The 12,871-nt window shown below is 74.2% G+C and overlaps 1 protein-coding gene across 1 annotated transcript; it reads right to left on the reverse strand.

Moving 5' to 3' along the window:
• Window positions 1–1,497: 1,497 nt before the first annotated feature.
• KIF25 (kinesin family member 25) lies at window positions 1,498–12,102 on the reverse strand (the record flags this gene model as incomplete). The annotated part of the gene is made up of 13 exons (XM_084228785.1): window positions 1,498–1,712; window positions 1,914–2,069; window positions 2,318–2,410; window positions 3,094–3,245; window positions 3,443–3,616; window positions 4,547–4,675; window positions 4,913–4,987; window positions 5,390–5,616; window positions 5,965–6,191; window positions 9,033–9,171; window positions 9,466–9,570; window positions 10,985–11,050; window positions 12,019–12,102. The coding sequence occupies 13 exons, from the start codon at window positions 12,100–12,102 to the stop codon at window positions 1,498–1,500; spliced, it is 1,842 nt and encodes a 613-aa protein (XP_084084911.1).
• Between the last annotated feature and the right edge of the window lie 769 nt (window positions 12,103–12,871).

The raw sequence follows: 12,871 nt of genomic DNA on the forward strand, positions 1-12,871 counted from the left end.
AGCCGCCCACGGGACATCCGAGCCCAGTCCAGGAGAGGACTGCCAGGGAGAGGGGCGAGCCGGGGCGGGGGCGCGGCCGAGCGGCCGTCAGGGCCCAGCTGCAGCCAGCGCTTGGTCTGGCCCTGCGGAGGCCGGAGGCGCCCAGCTGGGGGCCTCGGCCAGCACAGCCACAGCCCGGATGGCGTGCACGGCCGCCCCTGTGGCCGCCAGCTGGAGCGGGACTGGGAGGGCCCCGCTGGCCGTCCCCCCGGGGGCCTCCCTGGGGTCTCCCCGGCTCCTCGCCGGCAGGACAGTTGCCCCGGGAGGCCCGCCCAGCACTCTGCCACGGAGCAGGCGCCCGCCGCAGACCCGCGTCCGGAGCCACCGCCGGGCCGGACTCTGCATGGCTGGGGCAGGGCAGAGCGGCTGTCCCCAGGGGCCACGTGGGGCGCGGTCAAATCCCGGGGCGGGGGGGTTGTGTGGTCATGGCGAGGGGGCGCCAGCAGGCGAGCCGGGCGGGGGGCAGGTCCTGGGGAGCTGGGCCCATGTCCCCACGGGCTGGACGGGTGGAGGCCAGCACTGCTGACCGGGCTGAGCCTCTGCTTCCCCGTGACTTCTGAGTTGTGCTGAGCCCGCCTGGGCCACCCTGGTCTCAGGCCCGTGAGCCTGCTGGGCCCTCGGATGGGGCAGGGCCTGAGCCCACGCGGGCAGGCACCGTGGGTCAGTGCTCTGGGCAAGGGGCCTCCCCGGGCCCCACACGGCGCCTCATGGGGACCTGGAGAGCCCTCGTGGCCCGCGGGTGACCGGCCCTGTGCAGCCCCGGACGCCAAGGCTTCGCCTGGCCGTTCTACCCCCAGCGGCCACCAGAGGGCACTGGTGGCTGCGCCCCACACGGGTCGCCGCCTGGACAAAGGGCCGGGCGCCGGCTTCTGACTGGCCTGGGGCAGGTGGGGCCTCAAATCCAGGCTGCCCACTGCGGCCCCAACCCAGCCCATCCTAGCAGGAGGGTGGCCAGTTCCAGTGCAGGCCGCCCCAGCACCCCCTGTCCTGGGACTGCCGGCGGCCGGCCGGAGCTCCGGCTAACCCTGAGACCCCGCTGGGCCCGGCAGTCCTATTTCTGGCCTCCCTGGGCCTGGTGGACAGACACGCCCTCCTCTGGCCGTCAGGGTGAGCGGGGGGCGCTGGTCTTCTCTCAGGGCCAGCGTGTGTCTGTAACCCCCTCTCCAGGGCACACCCCACCCCTCCCACCCCAACCCGGGACAGCCGGGCAGCGGGAGGGGCCCGGAGCGCTTCAAGCAGAGCGACGTTTCGGGAGACGCTTCCCGGGAGCGGGAGAGGGCGGGGGGGGGGGGGGGGCCGGCGGGCCTCGTGCCCACACCCCGCCCCCACGCCACTCCCGCAGGGGCCTCAGGCCGCCCAGGGGCAGGTGGCGCGGCAGGGGCCCTCCGGGCAGGCCCCGAGCCGCATGGCCACCCCCGCCGCAGAGGACACCAGCCGGCGGACTCCACACAAGCGGCTTTACTGGGCACAGGGCGGAGTGGCGGCAGGACCCGCAGGCCGCCTCGCCTCTCCCCCGCGCCTCCCGGGCCGCCTGGGGGCGGCTGCCCCCGCCCTGGCCGCCCCTCGCTGGGCCTGCCGGGCCCGCGCCCCGAACCCCAGGCTCTGCAGCGTCTCCGCCACGTGCCGCGCGCAGGGGGACACGCACAGCACCAGCAGCAGCTCGGCGTCGCCGCCTGCAGGGACGGGGGACGGGAGCAGCGTGAGGGATTCCGGAGAGGCTCGCCCGGGGCGCCCCCGGGGCTGTCCTGGTCTCAGGGGCACTGGCTCCGGGAGTCGGGGGACGGGCGGGGGGAGGGGGCGGGGAGACCGGGAGTCAGCCGGGGCAGGGAGGGGTGGCGGGCGCGGGCCCAGCGCGAGGGGCGGCGGGCGGGTACCCAGCGCGTCCTGCAGCAGGTGGGTGAGTCTGCTGTTCCGGTAGGGCACGTGGCCGCGGCGCGCAGCCAGGGCGCCCAGGACGTCGGCCAGCGCCGCCAGGCTCCGGTTGATGCAGGCGGCCTCCCTGAGGGCCGCGCCCGCCACGGCGGACACACCTGTGGGGAGCCCCGCTGCGGGTCGGCCCCGGCTCTCGGCACGCGCCGCGCCCCTCGGAGGCGGGGGTAAGCGCGCCGCCCGGGGCCTCTGGTGGCCGCTTTGTCCAGGCACCACGCACCGGCCGCCGCGCCCGGGGACGAGGGCGAAGCCCCCCTGGCCCGACGCGGGCTTGCCGGCCGCCCACCGAGGGCTGGGCCCGACACCCCCGCGGGTCCCGCCTCGGTCCCTGCCCACGGCGGCCGCTCACCTGCGCACTCGCTGCCCGCCAGGTCCACCAGCTGCATCTTGGCCCACACCTGCTGCTGCTCCGCGGGGCCCGGCGGGGACTTGGGCAGGTACCCTGGGGGGCCCGGGGAGGTGCGGCCCACCCGGCTCCACCTCCTGCCCCCAACGGGCTGCGCAGGGGGATCCCTCTGCTCCCCGGGCAGACCGCAGCCTGGCTGAGGGCCCCCTGTGAGCAGAACAACAGTCAGAAAACATCTCCTGTGACGCTGCTGCTGGGGTCTGCGGCTGCACCCCAAAGCACCCACAGCCCGGGGGGGCGGCTGCTTCACGGCCACTCCCGGAAGGTCAGGGGCGCGGGCGGCCCCGCCGCGTGAGGCGGTGGGAAGAGAAAGCACTGCAGCTGTGGGGTGGGCCCGCCCGGCCCGGCCCGGCCCGCCCGCTGGCGCCCGGAAACAGGACACGTTCTCAGAAAGACCAGGCGGCGCCGGTCGGGTCTCGGCTGGAGACGTGGCTCGCCTGCCAGCCCCCTGGGGGGCCACATCCAGCAACGGCCTCCCAAGCCCGCGCTCACCGGGGCCACCCCGCGGCCAGCACTCCCCTGTGCCGACTCCACCCGGCCCATCCCCGCGACGCAGCCGCCGTGGCCCGCTGGTCCGGCCCTGCTGCTCCCGCCTGAGCCTGGCTCGGGGCCACGCGGACGCGCCGGGGGGCCTGGGAAGCCGCCTTCCTGCCAGGGCGGGCGGGGGGGGGGGGGGGGGGGCGTGGCGGTGCTCCCGGAGGCCCCGCCCCCGGCCTCACCTGCGCCTCCCCCGGCAGCCCGGGTGCTGAGCGTCACCGTGACGACCAGGTGCGACCGGGAGGAGTGGGCGTGCACCCCGGTGGCCAGCCTTGCCCGGCGCTGCAGGGCGCCCCCCACGTGGCTCATGAGCTCGGCGGCGCTATGGACGGCCCTGGGGGCGACACAGAGTCGGGGCAGCCCCCAGCCCCTGCTGCCCCCCGACCGGCCCCACTGCGCCCGGGCGAGGGTCTAATCCGCGAGTGCGGCTGTTTTCAGGGGCAGAAGGACCGTTCCGGGGGGCCGAAGGGCCCCACCCCACGGCCCGAAGGGGGAGGCTCCCGCCGGGGGTCCGGGGCGTGCTGGACTCACTCGCGGGTCAGCGGGGAGACCTCCGTCCTGCCCGCCCGGGTCGTCACGGCTGGCCTGACCCCCGGCGTGGCTGCGCCGCCGTCTTTGGCCAGAAGGTCAAAAAGGCCGTTGTTATAAACTTCCAGGACGGAGAGGTCGGCCTCCAGGCTCCCGGCCGGGTCTCCTGAGAGGAGCCTGGGGCACGAGAGACCGGCTGTGGGGACCCCCCGGCAGGGGCTGGGGAGCCGCGGGCAGCAGTCGGCAGCGGGCAGCTTGGAGCCAAGTGTCTCATCCCAGCACTGTCCGCACCCCCGCCCCACCCCACGCCCCCCCAACTTCCTCCCCCCCACAAACAGGTGGGTGTGGCCAGGCCTGATGCAGAGGCCGGCACCTCGGGTCCACCACAACGCGAAGCCGGAAGCAAAGGCCTGACCCCCAGGGTGCACGCCGGGGTCACTGGGGCCACACCAAGTCTCAGCCCCCCGAAACGCTGAGGCTGAACGCCGCCTGGCGTGTGGGCAGAGCTGCTGCATCCTTGAGGGCACTGACACCCGCCCGGCACCCACGCAGACGTGCACACACCAGTGTGTGCCCAGCGGAGCCCGCCCGGCCTGGCCTGGCCTCCGGGGCCTGCTCCCCGACTCGGTGCCCGGCCGGACCGGGGGTCTGGGAAACGGGCGGACTCAAAAGCCACCAAGGAAACGGGCATCTCAGGGAGCTGCGGGAAAGCGCGGCCGCGCTGGCTTCAGAGGCGTCCGGCAGACGCCCGCGCACAGACGCGCTGACACGCAGGCGCCCGGCCGCACTCGCCGACGCGGGCACAGGCCGCGCAGGCCACAGCTTCCGGGCCCAGAGCCTCTGGGAGCCAGCGGGGAGCCTGGGGCTGGGGAGCTCGGGCCCCCCGGTAGATGCGCCGCCCCTTGCCCCACTAGGAGCCCCCACCTTCGCGGGGTCCCGTGGGGAGGTGCGGGAAAGCACGGCCTGGCGTCCCTGCTGGGCCGTGACCCCCATCCCTCTCCCCGCCCCATTAGGGTCCTGTGGGGACGTGCGTGACCTGGTGTCCTGCTGGGCCCCTCGCCCGCGCCCGGCCCCCCCACTGCACAGGACCCCTCCGGCCCGTCTTACCTGAAGAGCTCGCGGGCCGCTCTGGGGACGATGCCCATGCCGCCGGGGTCCTCGGTGGAGGGCGGGCCCAGCATGGTGTGGCTCTTCCCGCTGCCCGTCTGCCCGTACGCCATGACGCACACGTCGTGCCTGGAATGCGCCGACGTGGGCCACGGCCGTCCACCCCGAGGCCCGGCGCCCCTGTGCCGCCACCCTGGGCCCACCACAGGACCCTCTCCTGCCGTCCAGCTCCAGCCTGGGCGGCCCCGACTGTCCCTCCTGAGGCTCAGCGGGCACAGGGGTCCCCATGTCCCCTGGGCAGGTCGAGCAGAGGGGATGTGCCCTGGGCCCAAGCCCCCTGGGTCCTGCAAGCGTCCAGAGACTCACCCGTCCAGCAGAGCCGCGAGCAGGGGACTCACGCCGGCGAACACGGCCTCCTGGGGCTCCGCGGGGCCGTAGACCCTGAGGCCGAGGGGGAGTTTCAGGGCGTGGCTTGGGGGGCACCGCGCCTGGACGCCCCACCGCCCCCCAGAGGCGGTCACCGGGCTCAGCCTCCCTCAGCCCGTCCCTGGGAGGGCGAGGGGTCCCCTTGGCGAGACAGACAGCCGGCTTGGGACAGGGCTGCCCACACGGCGGGAGAGGCGGCCAGGGCGCCGCGGGCCGGCGCGGGTCAGACGCAGGCCTCGCCCACCGAGTCAGACTTTTCTCTTCTTTCAGTTTCCAGACGCGTCAGGTGCCCGGTGGCCCACACGGTGGGCAGCTGGCCTGGACGCGTCAGCCTTTTGACACGCTCTGCGTTGTCAGCAAATCTGACGCAGAGCCCAGGCGCGTCCCCCCGAGCTGGGCATCGGGGAAAGCGCTCACCGCTCAAAGCTGTAGGTCTTGTCCACCAGGGGGTGGCCGGGCCGGCTGCATCGCACCAGGAGCGTCTCCTGACAGGGGACACCGAGGGTGAGCGGGAGCAGGTGGGAGGGCAGCCGCTGGCCCGTGACTGGCCTGCTGGGGGCCGGCCTCAGGCCTGGGCCGCCCACGCTCACCCGGCACTCCCGGAGACCGTGAGGGGCTGGGACGCCTTGGCCATCGCTCTGGCTCTGCAGAGGGGACGCTGCGGCCGTTACAAGAAACAGCAGCAGCCGCTGCGGGTCGCGCGATGCTGGGACGGCGGCTCAGGCCGGGCTGGCGCCTGCACGTGTGGGCACTAACCAGCCGGCTCCGGCCCGCACCCGTGCCCTGCCCGCGGCCCGCGGCCCCGCCGGCGGGAGCACAGGGACACGGCCCAGACTCGCCGGTGTCAGCAGATGCGGAGTTTGACCCCGAGACAGACCCCCGGAGCCACCGCGGCCCGGGGCTCCCCGAAGCCCAGGCCCTCCGTGCAGAGCAGGAAGCCAGAGGCCGCCCCTGCGCGCTGACGGCGGCCCAGGCCGGGACTTAGCTGGCACCCGGCAGCCCGGGCCGCCCTCAGTGCGCAGGTCGGGCCCCTGCGTCTCTGGGGGCCGGGGCTGGGGGCGGAAATGGGGGAGGCAGCGCTGGGCCAGGCCTGCCAGTGTCCCCCGACCCTCCTGGACTCTGGGAGGTGCCTTAAGCAGAGGAGGCCGGGCCACGGCCGAGGTCAAGGTGGCGGGCTGGACACGGGTGGCCGAGCCGCGCGTCATCAGCCTCAGGCAGACTGCGCAGGAGGGACGCAGGATTCAGAGGCAAGGCTGGGGCTGACCCTGTGCTTCTGCTCACCCCCCTCGTGGGGGTGGGAGGACAAGAAGAGTCCAGCGAAGGGGAGGTCCAGCATCGGCCGTCAGGGACGCCCGGTCCCCAGCAGCCTGGTCCCCAGCAGCTCGGCGATGCCGGCAGCGGAGACTGCGCCAGCGATCCCCTGCCTAAGGGACGCCCCGGCCCAGTGTCCTGCTCGCTGCTGCCGCCACTCTGCACAGAAGTGCCTGGGCCAGCAAGCCGGCTGGAGCGCACGGGGCGGGCGCCTGGCTGGGCGCAGCCCGGACCTACTGCAGCGCGGGGAGCCGGTGGCCTCTCCGAGCAGCACGAGGCCCCAAGGTGGCTGTCAGTGCCGGGCTCCAGCGGCCGTGGACCGAGCCGGCAGGGGCGGGGAGGACACTCGGCCCAGCAGGGGTGGTACCTCCACCCACCGCCCCGTCGGCCTCACTGATGGATCCACAGCCGCTGCCCAAGCACACTCGGTCCCCGCCGGGCACGGGTCCCACAGCGGGACCGTCCCTGGGCCTGAGAGCTGAGCAGCCACCGGACCCAGGGAGGCCCAGATGCTGCCCGAGGCGCCCCATCAGAGCTGGGTCCAGCCCTGAGACCTGGTGGACGCAGGTCCACCAGACCTGGTGGCCGACAGCCTCCTCCGTGGGGCCCGCGCCCAGCATGCTCCCGGCACCTCGTGCTGGGGCCCTGAGCCCCCCACCCCACCCCACCCGCGTCTCGGGTGCGGCGGGGTATCTGGCTGCGCTCACGCCGGGCGTCCCCGGACTTGTCCTGGAGGAAACTCCCTCGCCGCCGCCAGCTGCCCGGGGTCGCGTGTCCTGAGAGGCCGCCCTGGAGGCTGCAGTGCCCCCTGCTCCCAGCACAGGCCGAGCCACCCAAGCACTCGTGAGGACTGGGGGGGTGGCTGCCGGCCAGGAGCTGCCGGGTCCCGCCTACGGGGATGGCCGCGGCCGGGCGCCCGGCTCCCCTGGCCTTGCTCAGGCCCAGACCCCAGGATGGTTCGCTTGTGCTTTCACCGCCTCGGGCTGGAGCAGAGACAGCTGGAAAAGGGGAGGGCGGCCACCCTGCAGCCCCTGCTGCGCTGGGCAGCGCCTGGCCTCGAGCAGGAAGGCCACTCACATCGTCCACTGCGAGGGTCACTTCTCCGGAGGCAGAGCTGGAAGACAGAGGGGACGTGCCTGTTGGCTCGTGCCCACCCGCCCGACCCCGCACGGGCAGCCGGGGCTTCCTGCTCAGCCTCCCGCGGGCGCCTCCAGGCCCTGCCCCTGCTGTGCAGCCTCGCTCAGCCCGCCAGCCTCCCCGCTTCCCCTCCGCCTTCCTCCGTCCCTCTGTGCCTGTCCGTGGCCCCGGCATGCCAGGAGGGCTCACAGGGCCACCACGGCTGGGGCTGGAGGGCAACACCTTCAATGAAGGTGGAAGGCAAGCGGGGACCCCTTGTGGGCCAGAGGCCGCCGTAGGAGGGACAGAGCCGGGAGGCAGGTGGCCCGGCCCCGCGGCACTCAGAGGCCGCCTGAGCACCGCTCGTCAGTGGCCCACGTCAGTGCCCCACTGCCCACCGGCCCCTGGCGAAGCAGGGGGCCTCACCCCAGGAGACAGTGCAGCTCCGAGGAGACCCTTCCTGGGGAGGGGCAGGGCAGCAGAGGGGGGCCCCCCTCCTGGGCGTTTCACTCTGAAACACACACACCTGCACACCCACACACATGCACACGCACACCTGCACACACCTGCACCCTCACACTTGCACACACTCCTGCCCATGCACTTACATGCCCCCCCACACCTGCACACACATTTGCACAAACACCTGTACACACCTGCACACGCATCTGCACACCTGCACATGCACACACACCTGCACACACGCACACCCCAGCAGAAGCAAATCACCTGCTCTGTGCATGGGGGCCAGCCACGTCCCTATCGAAAGCCAGCAGGGGGCGCACGCGGCAGTGCACCCGGATGTCCCCCCTCGGTTCCTGTGAGGGGGCAGCCGTGAGCCAGGGTGCCGTCCAGCTGGGGGTCACACGACACCCATGTCTCCCATCCGGGAGACGCGTCGCAGCCGCAGGGGCAGCAGCGTCCCTCAGTCCGGGGAGCTGCCCAGAAGCCCGTCAGCGGAGGCTGCTGCTGCTGTGGCCGGCCTGGGCCGCTCAGGCCATGCCCGCCCCACGGCCGCACCCGCAGCCCAGCCAGCCTCGCGGGCTCCACGGCGGACGGGGCGAGCCGAGGCCAGGACGTGCGGGACACGGACAGGGACAGCGCTCTCCCTCGGGGCACCTGGTCCTGGCTGGCCCCCACGGCCTGCACCCTACTCCTCGCGCCCCGGTCCCGGGTGTGGGCTCGCCTGGCCGGCCGCGCGGGGCCTCCCAGCCTGCAGCCGAGGGGCGGCGTAGGGGGGGGTCGGGGCTGCCCCGCCCCCGCCCCCACAGGGTGCTGACCCCCGGCTCACCACGCAGCGACCGCGCGGAGGCCTGCGCCGCCTCCTCTCCGGCCCTCGCCGCTCCTCCAGCTCCTGCAGGCGCTGCGCTGCGGGCCCGGCCGGTGGGGTCTCAGCAGCGGCCCTCCCGGCGGTGGGCTGTGGCCGGACCCGAGCACCAGGCCGCCCGCCAGAGTCCCTGGGCCCCGCGGCCGCTGAGCTCCGCGACGGGACGGGGTGCGCAGCCCTGGGAGGGCAGCGGGCAGGGCTCGGCTGCGCGACGGAGAAGGGGGCGGGGCGGGAGCCCCTGGGGAGCAAACAGAAGGCGGAGGAACCCAGCGGGGCCTCCCTGGGGGCGGGCGAGGGCAGGCTCACCCCGGAGAGCCTCCATGTGGGGCTGGGCCCGCTGGACGGCCGCTGCTATGTCCGCCGCGCAGGCCTGGAGCTGGTCCCCACAGCCGCGCAGCAGCCCCAGCGCCGCGGCCCGCAGCTCCCGCGTCTCGGCTCCGAGCTCCTAGAGGCCGGACACGGCAGCGTGGGCTCAGGGGTCACTGCCGCATGGCCGGGCAGCCGGCCGGGCCTGAGGCCCAAGCTCCTAGTCAGGGCCGAGCGGGGCTCCTGGGCCGGCGATCAGGCGGTCCCGGGGCGGCTCCGCGCGCCTGTGGGGGCACCTGGGATTATCGCGGCTGGGACCAGCTTCCCAGGAAGCCGCCGCGGCCTCCTGGCCTCAGCCTCTTCTTGGCTTCTGCGGGCACCCCCCGCCCCCTGGGTGGCCGCGGGAGCCTGAGGCCACTGCAGACCCTCTCACCTGGGCCTGGCGGCGGAGCTGGCCCCAGGCCACCCGCGTGTCCTGCTGCAGACGCCCCGGCCCTGCAGCGCCCCCACGGCCCCTCCAGGCGGCTTCGCGGCGGCGCTGTGCGGAGAAACAGGCAGTTGAGTCTGAGGCCCTGGCGGGAGGCGGCGTCCTGCGGTGGGCGCTGGCCGCCCTGACCATGTCCAGGGACGAGGCTGCCCGACGGCGCCACCCAAGCAGGTAGTAGCTGCGGGGCCAGACGGCAGGGCCGTGAGGGCTGGCGGGAGGGCGGAGGCTCCGGGCCACGGCAGGAGGAGACCCCGGCCCTGCCCGCTTGCCAGAAGGAAACGGGGGCACGAAGGGCAGCGACCCCTTCTCTAGAAAGATGGAAAAGTCCAGAATCCAGAGTATCCTGGAAAGCAGCTCCAAAATGGGACGTGTGTGCGCTCCCGGGGTCTGTTCCTGAGAGCAAACCAGATGGGGGAGGCTGCCCTGCTGTGCGAGGACCCCTGAAAGTGAGCCCCCCAGTGCCTGAGCGCCCCGCACCTGAAGCCCCCGTATGCGAACCCCCTCTGCACCTGAACCTCTCTGCGTGTGAACCCTCCGAGCCTGAACCCCGCACGCTTAAACCCCCGTGGTGAACCGCCCAAGTGTCCCCCACCCCCGAGACTGAAAGTGCCCTTCTCACGGAGGACCCCACCTGCTGCCTGTGTAGGGGCGCAAATTCCAGGCTGGGAAAGATTTCTGGGCAAAAGCCAACTGGGGGTGGAGGCCCCTGGGGCCCACGCGATTCCGCCTGCCCCCCTCAACCACACCGTCCCACCTTTACCTCTCCGCTATCAGAGCCCCTTTCAGTTGGGGTGTAGATCTTGCTGAGACCCATCTCCCAGCTCCCTGAACATGGGGCGGCCACGTGACCCGGTGCTGGCCAGTGAGGTGCCGGCACGGGCTACTGCCAGTTTCTGGGCAGGCAACGTAAGAGGACAGCTTGCGGGCTTGCTCCCTCCTCCTTCCCACGACCCTGGGTGGGCACGGCCAAGCCCCACCCGCCGGCTGCCCGCCCCACCCGCAGAGCCAACAAGCAGGGTCACGCCCCAGATTCTTCTGGGCTCCCTTTTGGCTACAGCGGCAGCGGTGGCTGGCCCACAGGAGAGGTGGTCCCACCTGCTGTCTCCCCTCAGATCCGTCTCCCGCATGCATCGAGAACTGGCCACAGCAAGATGGGGGGCTGTCTCTGAGGGGCGCTGACTGTGTGAGGCAGACAGCAGCAAGCCTCAGGGTGCAGCCCCAGTGGCCACACTGGTCAGTGTCCAGAAAGGCGGGAGTTGAGGACAAGGAGCTCAGGGATCTTTGGGGGTGAGGACAGCCCCACAAATGATAGGAGGAGGCAGAACAGTTGAAAATCAACCCGCCATGACTGCAAGTCCCACTCCCCGGCATATGGGCAGCTTCGGGTGCCCAGGGCACACAGCCCGGGGAGGGGGGCTGCGCCCCAGCCACGGCCCCCGCCTGCGCTCAGACAGGACCTGGTTACCTCTGCCAGCTTCCCGTGGAGAATGGCATTTTCCGTTTCCAGCTCAACTATCCTTTCTTCCTTGGCCTGTGAAGAAGCGCAGACAACCAGCGTGGTGGCAGCGAGCAGGTGCCCGTGGGCCAGCGCTGGGGCCCCGGCGGACCCTGCTCCCTCCTGCCAGGGGCCCAGTCAAAGGGGCTGGTTAGAAACCTGTGCTGCTGCTGGTGCTGGGCAGGTGCCCTGGGCAGCAGTGGGCAGGCCAGGCCTGAGTGGGCACCCTGGCGGGAAGACAGGCGCAAGGGGCGAGCGGGACGCTGGCGGCTGTGCCAGCCCCCTGGGGGAGCAGCGAGGGGCTGGCGGCTGGGGAGAGCCGGGCCCCAGCCAGGGCAGCCTCCGCGAGGGTCACGTTTCGGGGCACCATCGTGGTTCTGGTCACCGCAGCAGCATCTGGGCCAGCAAGAGCCCCCGGCACGCTTGGTCAGTCGCCTCAGATGCTCAACTTCCCACAGGAGCCCCACGTCCAGGGCCCCCTCCGGCTGGACTGACCCTCAGGCCACATCCCAGTGCCCCGAGCCTGAGCTCAGGCACCCCTCGGCGTCCCTGAGGGGGCAAGTCGGGGCCTGGGTGCGCCCAGAGGCGCGTCACCTCCCCCAGCCCCCGCGGTGCTCGTCTCCCCAGGAGAACCCACAGCGCCCCCGGGCTGCGCAGGGGCCCTCCCCGGGGCGGGGCGGCGCGGGCTGGCCGGCTCGGGTATCTGCTGAGACAATCCGGGGCGGCCCGGGCCGGGCCTGTGACGCGTGGGGGTGCGGTCCAGCTCGGCACCCCTGGGGGCCTGGGCTCCGCCCCCCGGGCCGGGGCTTCACTGCGGCCCCCGGTCCGGATCTCACTTCCCGCAGGCCCGACCCTGCGGCTTTGGGGAGCCCGCGCCCCCGCCCCGGCGTTTCCAGGACCAACCCCGCCCCCCGCCCGCCCCCCACCGTTTCCCGGCCCCGCCCCCCGCCGGCTCCCAGGGCCCCCCGCCCCCCCCCGCCCCCGGGGCGGCCCAACCGCCTCACCTGCACCTGCCGCCGCAGCTGCCCGGCGCGCCGCTCCCAGAAGCCGCCCCCGCGCGCCCCCCGCGCCGCCGCGGCCCCCCGCATGGCTCGCCGCGTGGCTCCCCGCGCGTGGCGGAGGTGGGGCGTCTGGGGCGCGGGGGGCGCGCGGGCGGGGCTCGCGGGCGGGGCGGGGCGGGCGCCGTAGGGAGGGCGCGGGGGGCCGCCGCGGGGACACGACGGCGCAGGGGACCCCGGGGCCTGCCGAGGGGCCGGCCGGGCAGCGCCGGTCTGGACGCCCACGCCCCCCCCCTCCCCCCCCGCCCAGGCGGCGCCTGACCCCCCGCGCGGGGCGCCCCGGCCCGACGGCAGCGCCTGGCAAATCCTCTTTCCCGTCGAGGCCCTGGGCAGACCCTGCCCGCTGGGGTCCGGGCAGGAGACGCGGGACCCCACGGGCCCGGCCCACAGAGGGCACCTCGCCCTCCCTGAGCTTGTCCTCCCGAGCCTCCCGCGCGTTGCCCCCCTGGCGTGGACGCCGCAGCTCCGGCGGGTCTCTGCCCGCCCTCCCCACAGCCCGCCCGGCTCCCCGCACTGCGCCAGCCCGCGCCCTGCTCTGGGGCCCCGCGGGGAAGGCCCGGGGGCGCCCACAACCAGGGCAGGGCCGAGTCTGGGGCCGGGACCCTGGGTGCCCTCCCGGCAGCCGCGGCAGGCAGGGGGGCGGCTCCGGCGGGCCCTGGGGTCAGACCGAGGAGCCGGGGCCCTCCGTGCCCAGGACGTCCGACCCCTGCGGAGGCGGCGCGCAGGACCCCCGCCCCGGGGACACGCAGCGCGCAGGCTGGGGACGCCGCCCTCCCGGCACGAGTCACGGCAGACGCAC

The sequence above is a fragment of the Talpa europaea genome (genome assembly GCF_964194135.1).
Source record: "Talpa europaea genome assembly, chromosome: 2".
NCBI classification, from domain to species: Eukaryota; Metazoa; Chordata; class Mammalia; order Eulipotyphla; family Talpidae; genus Talpa; species Talpa europaea.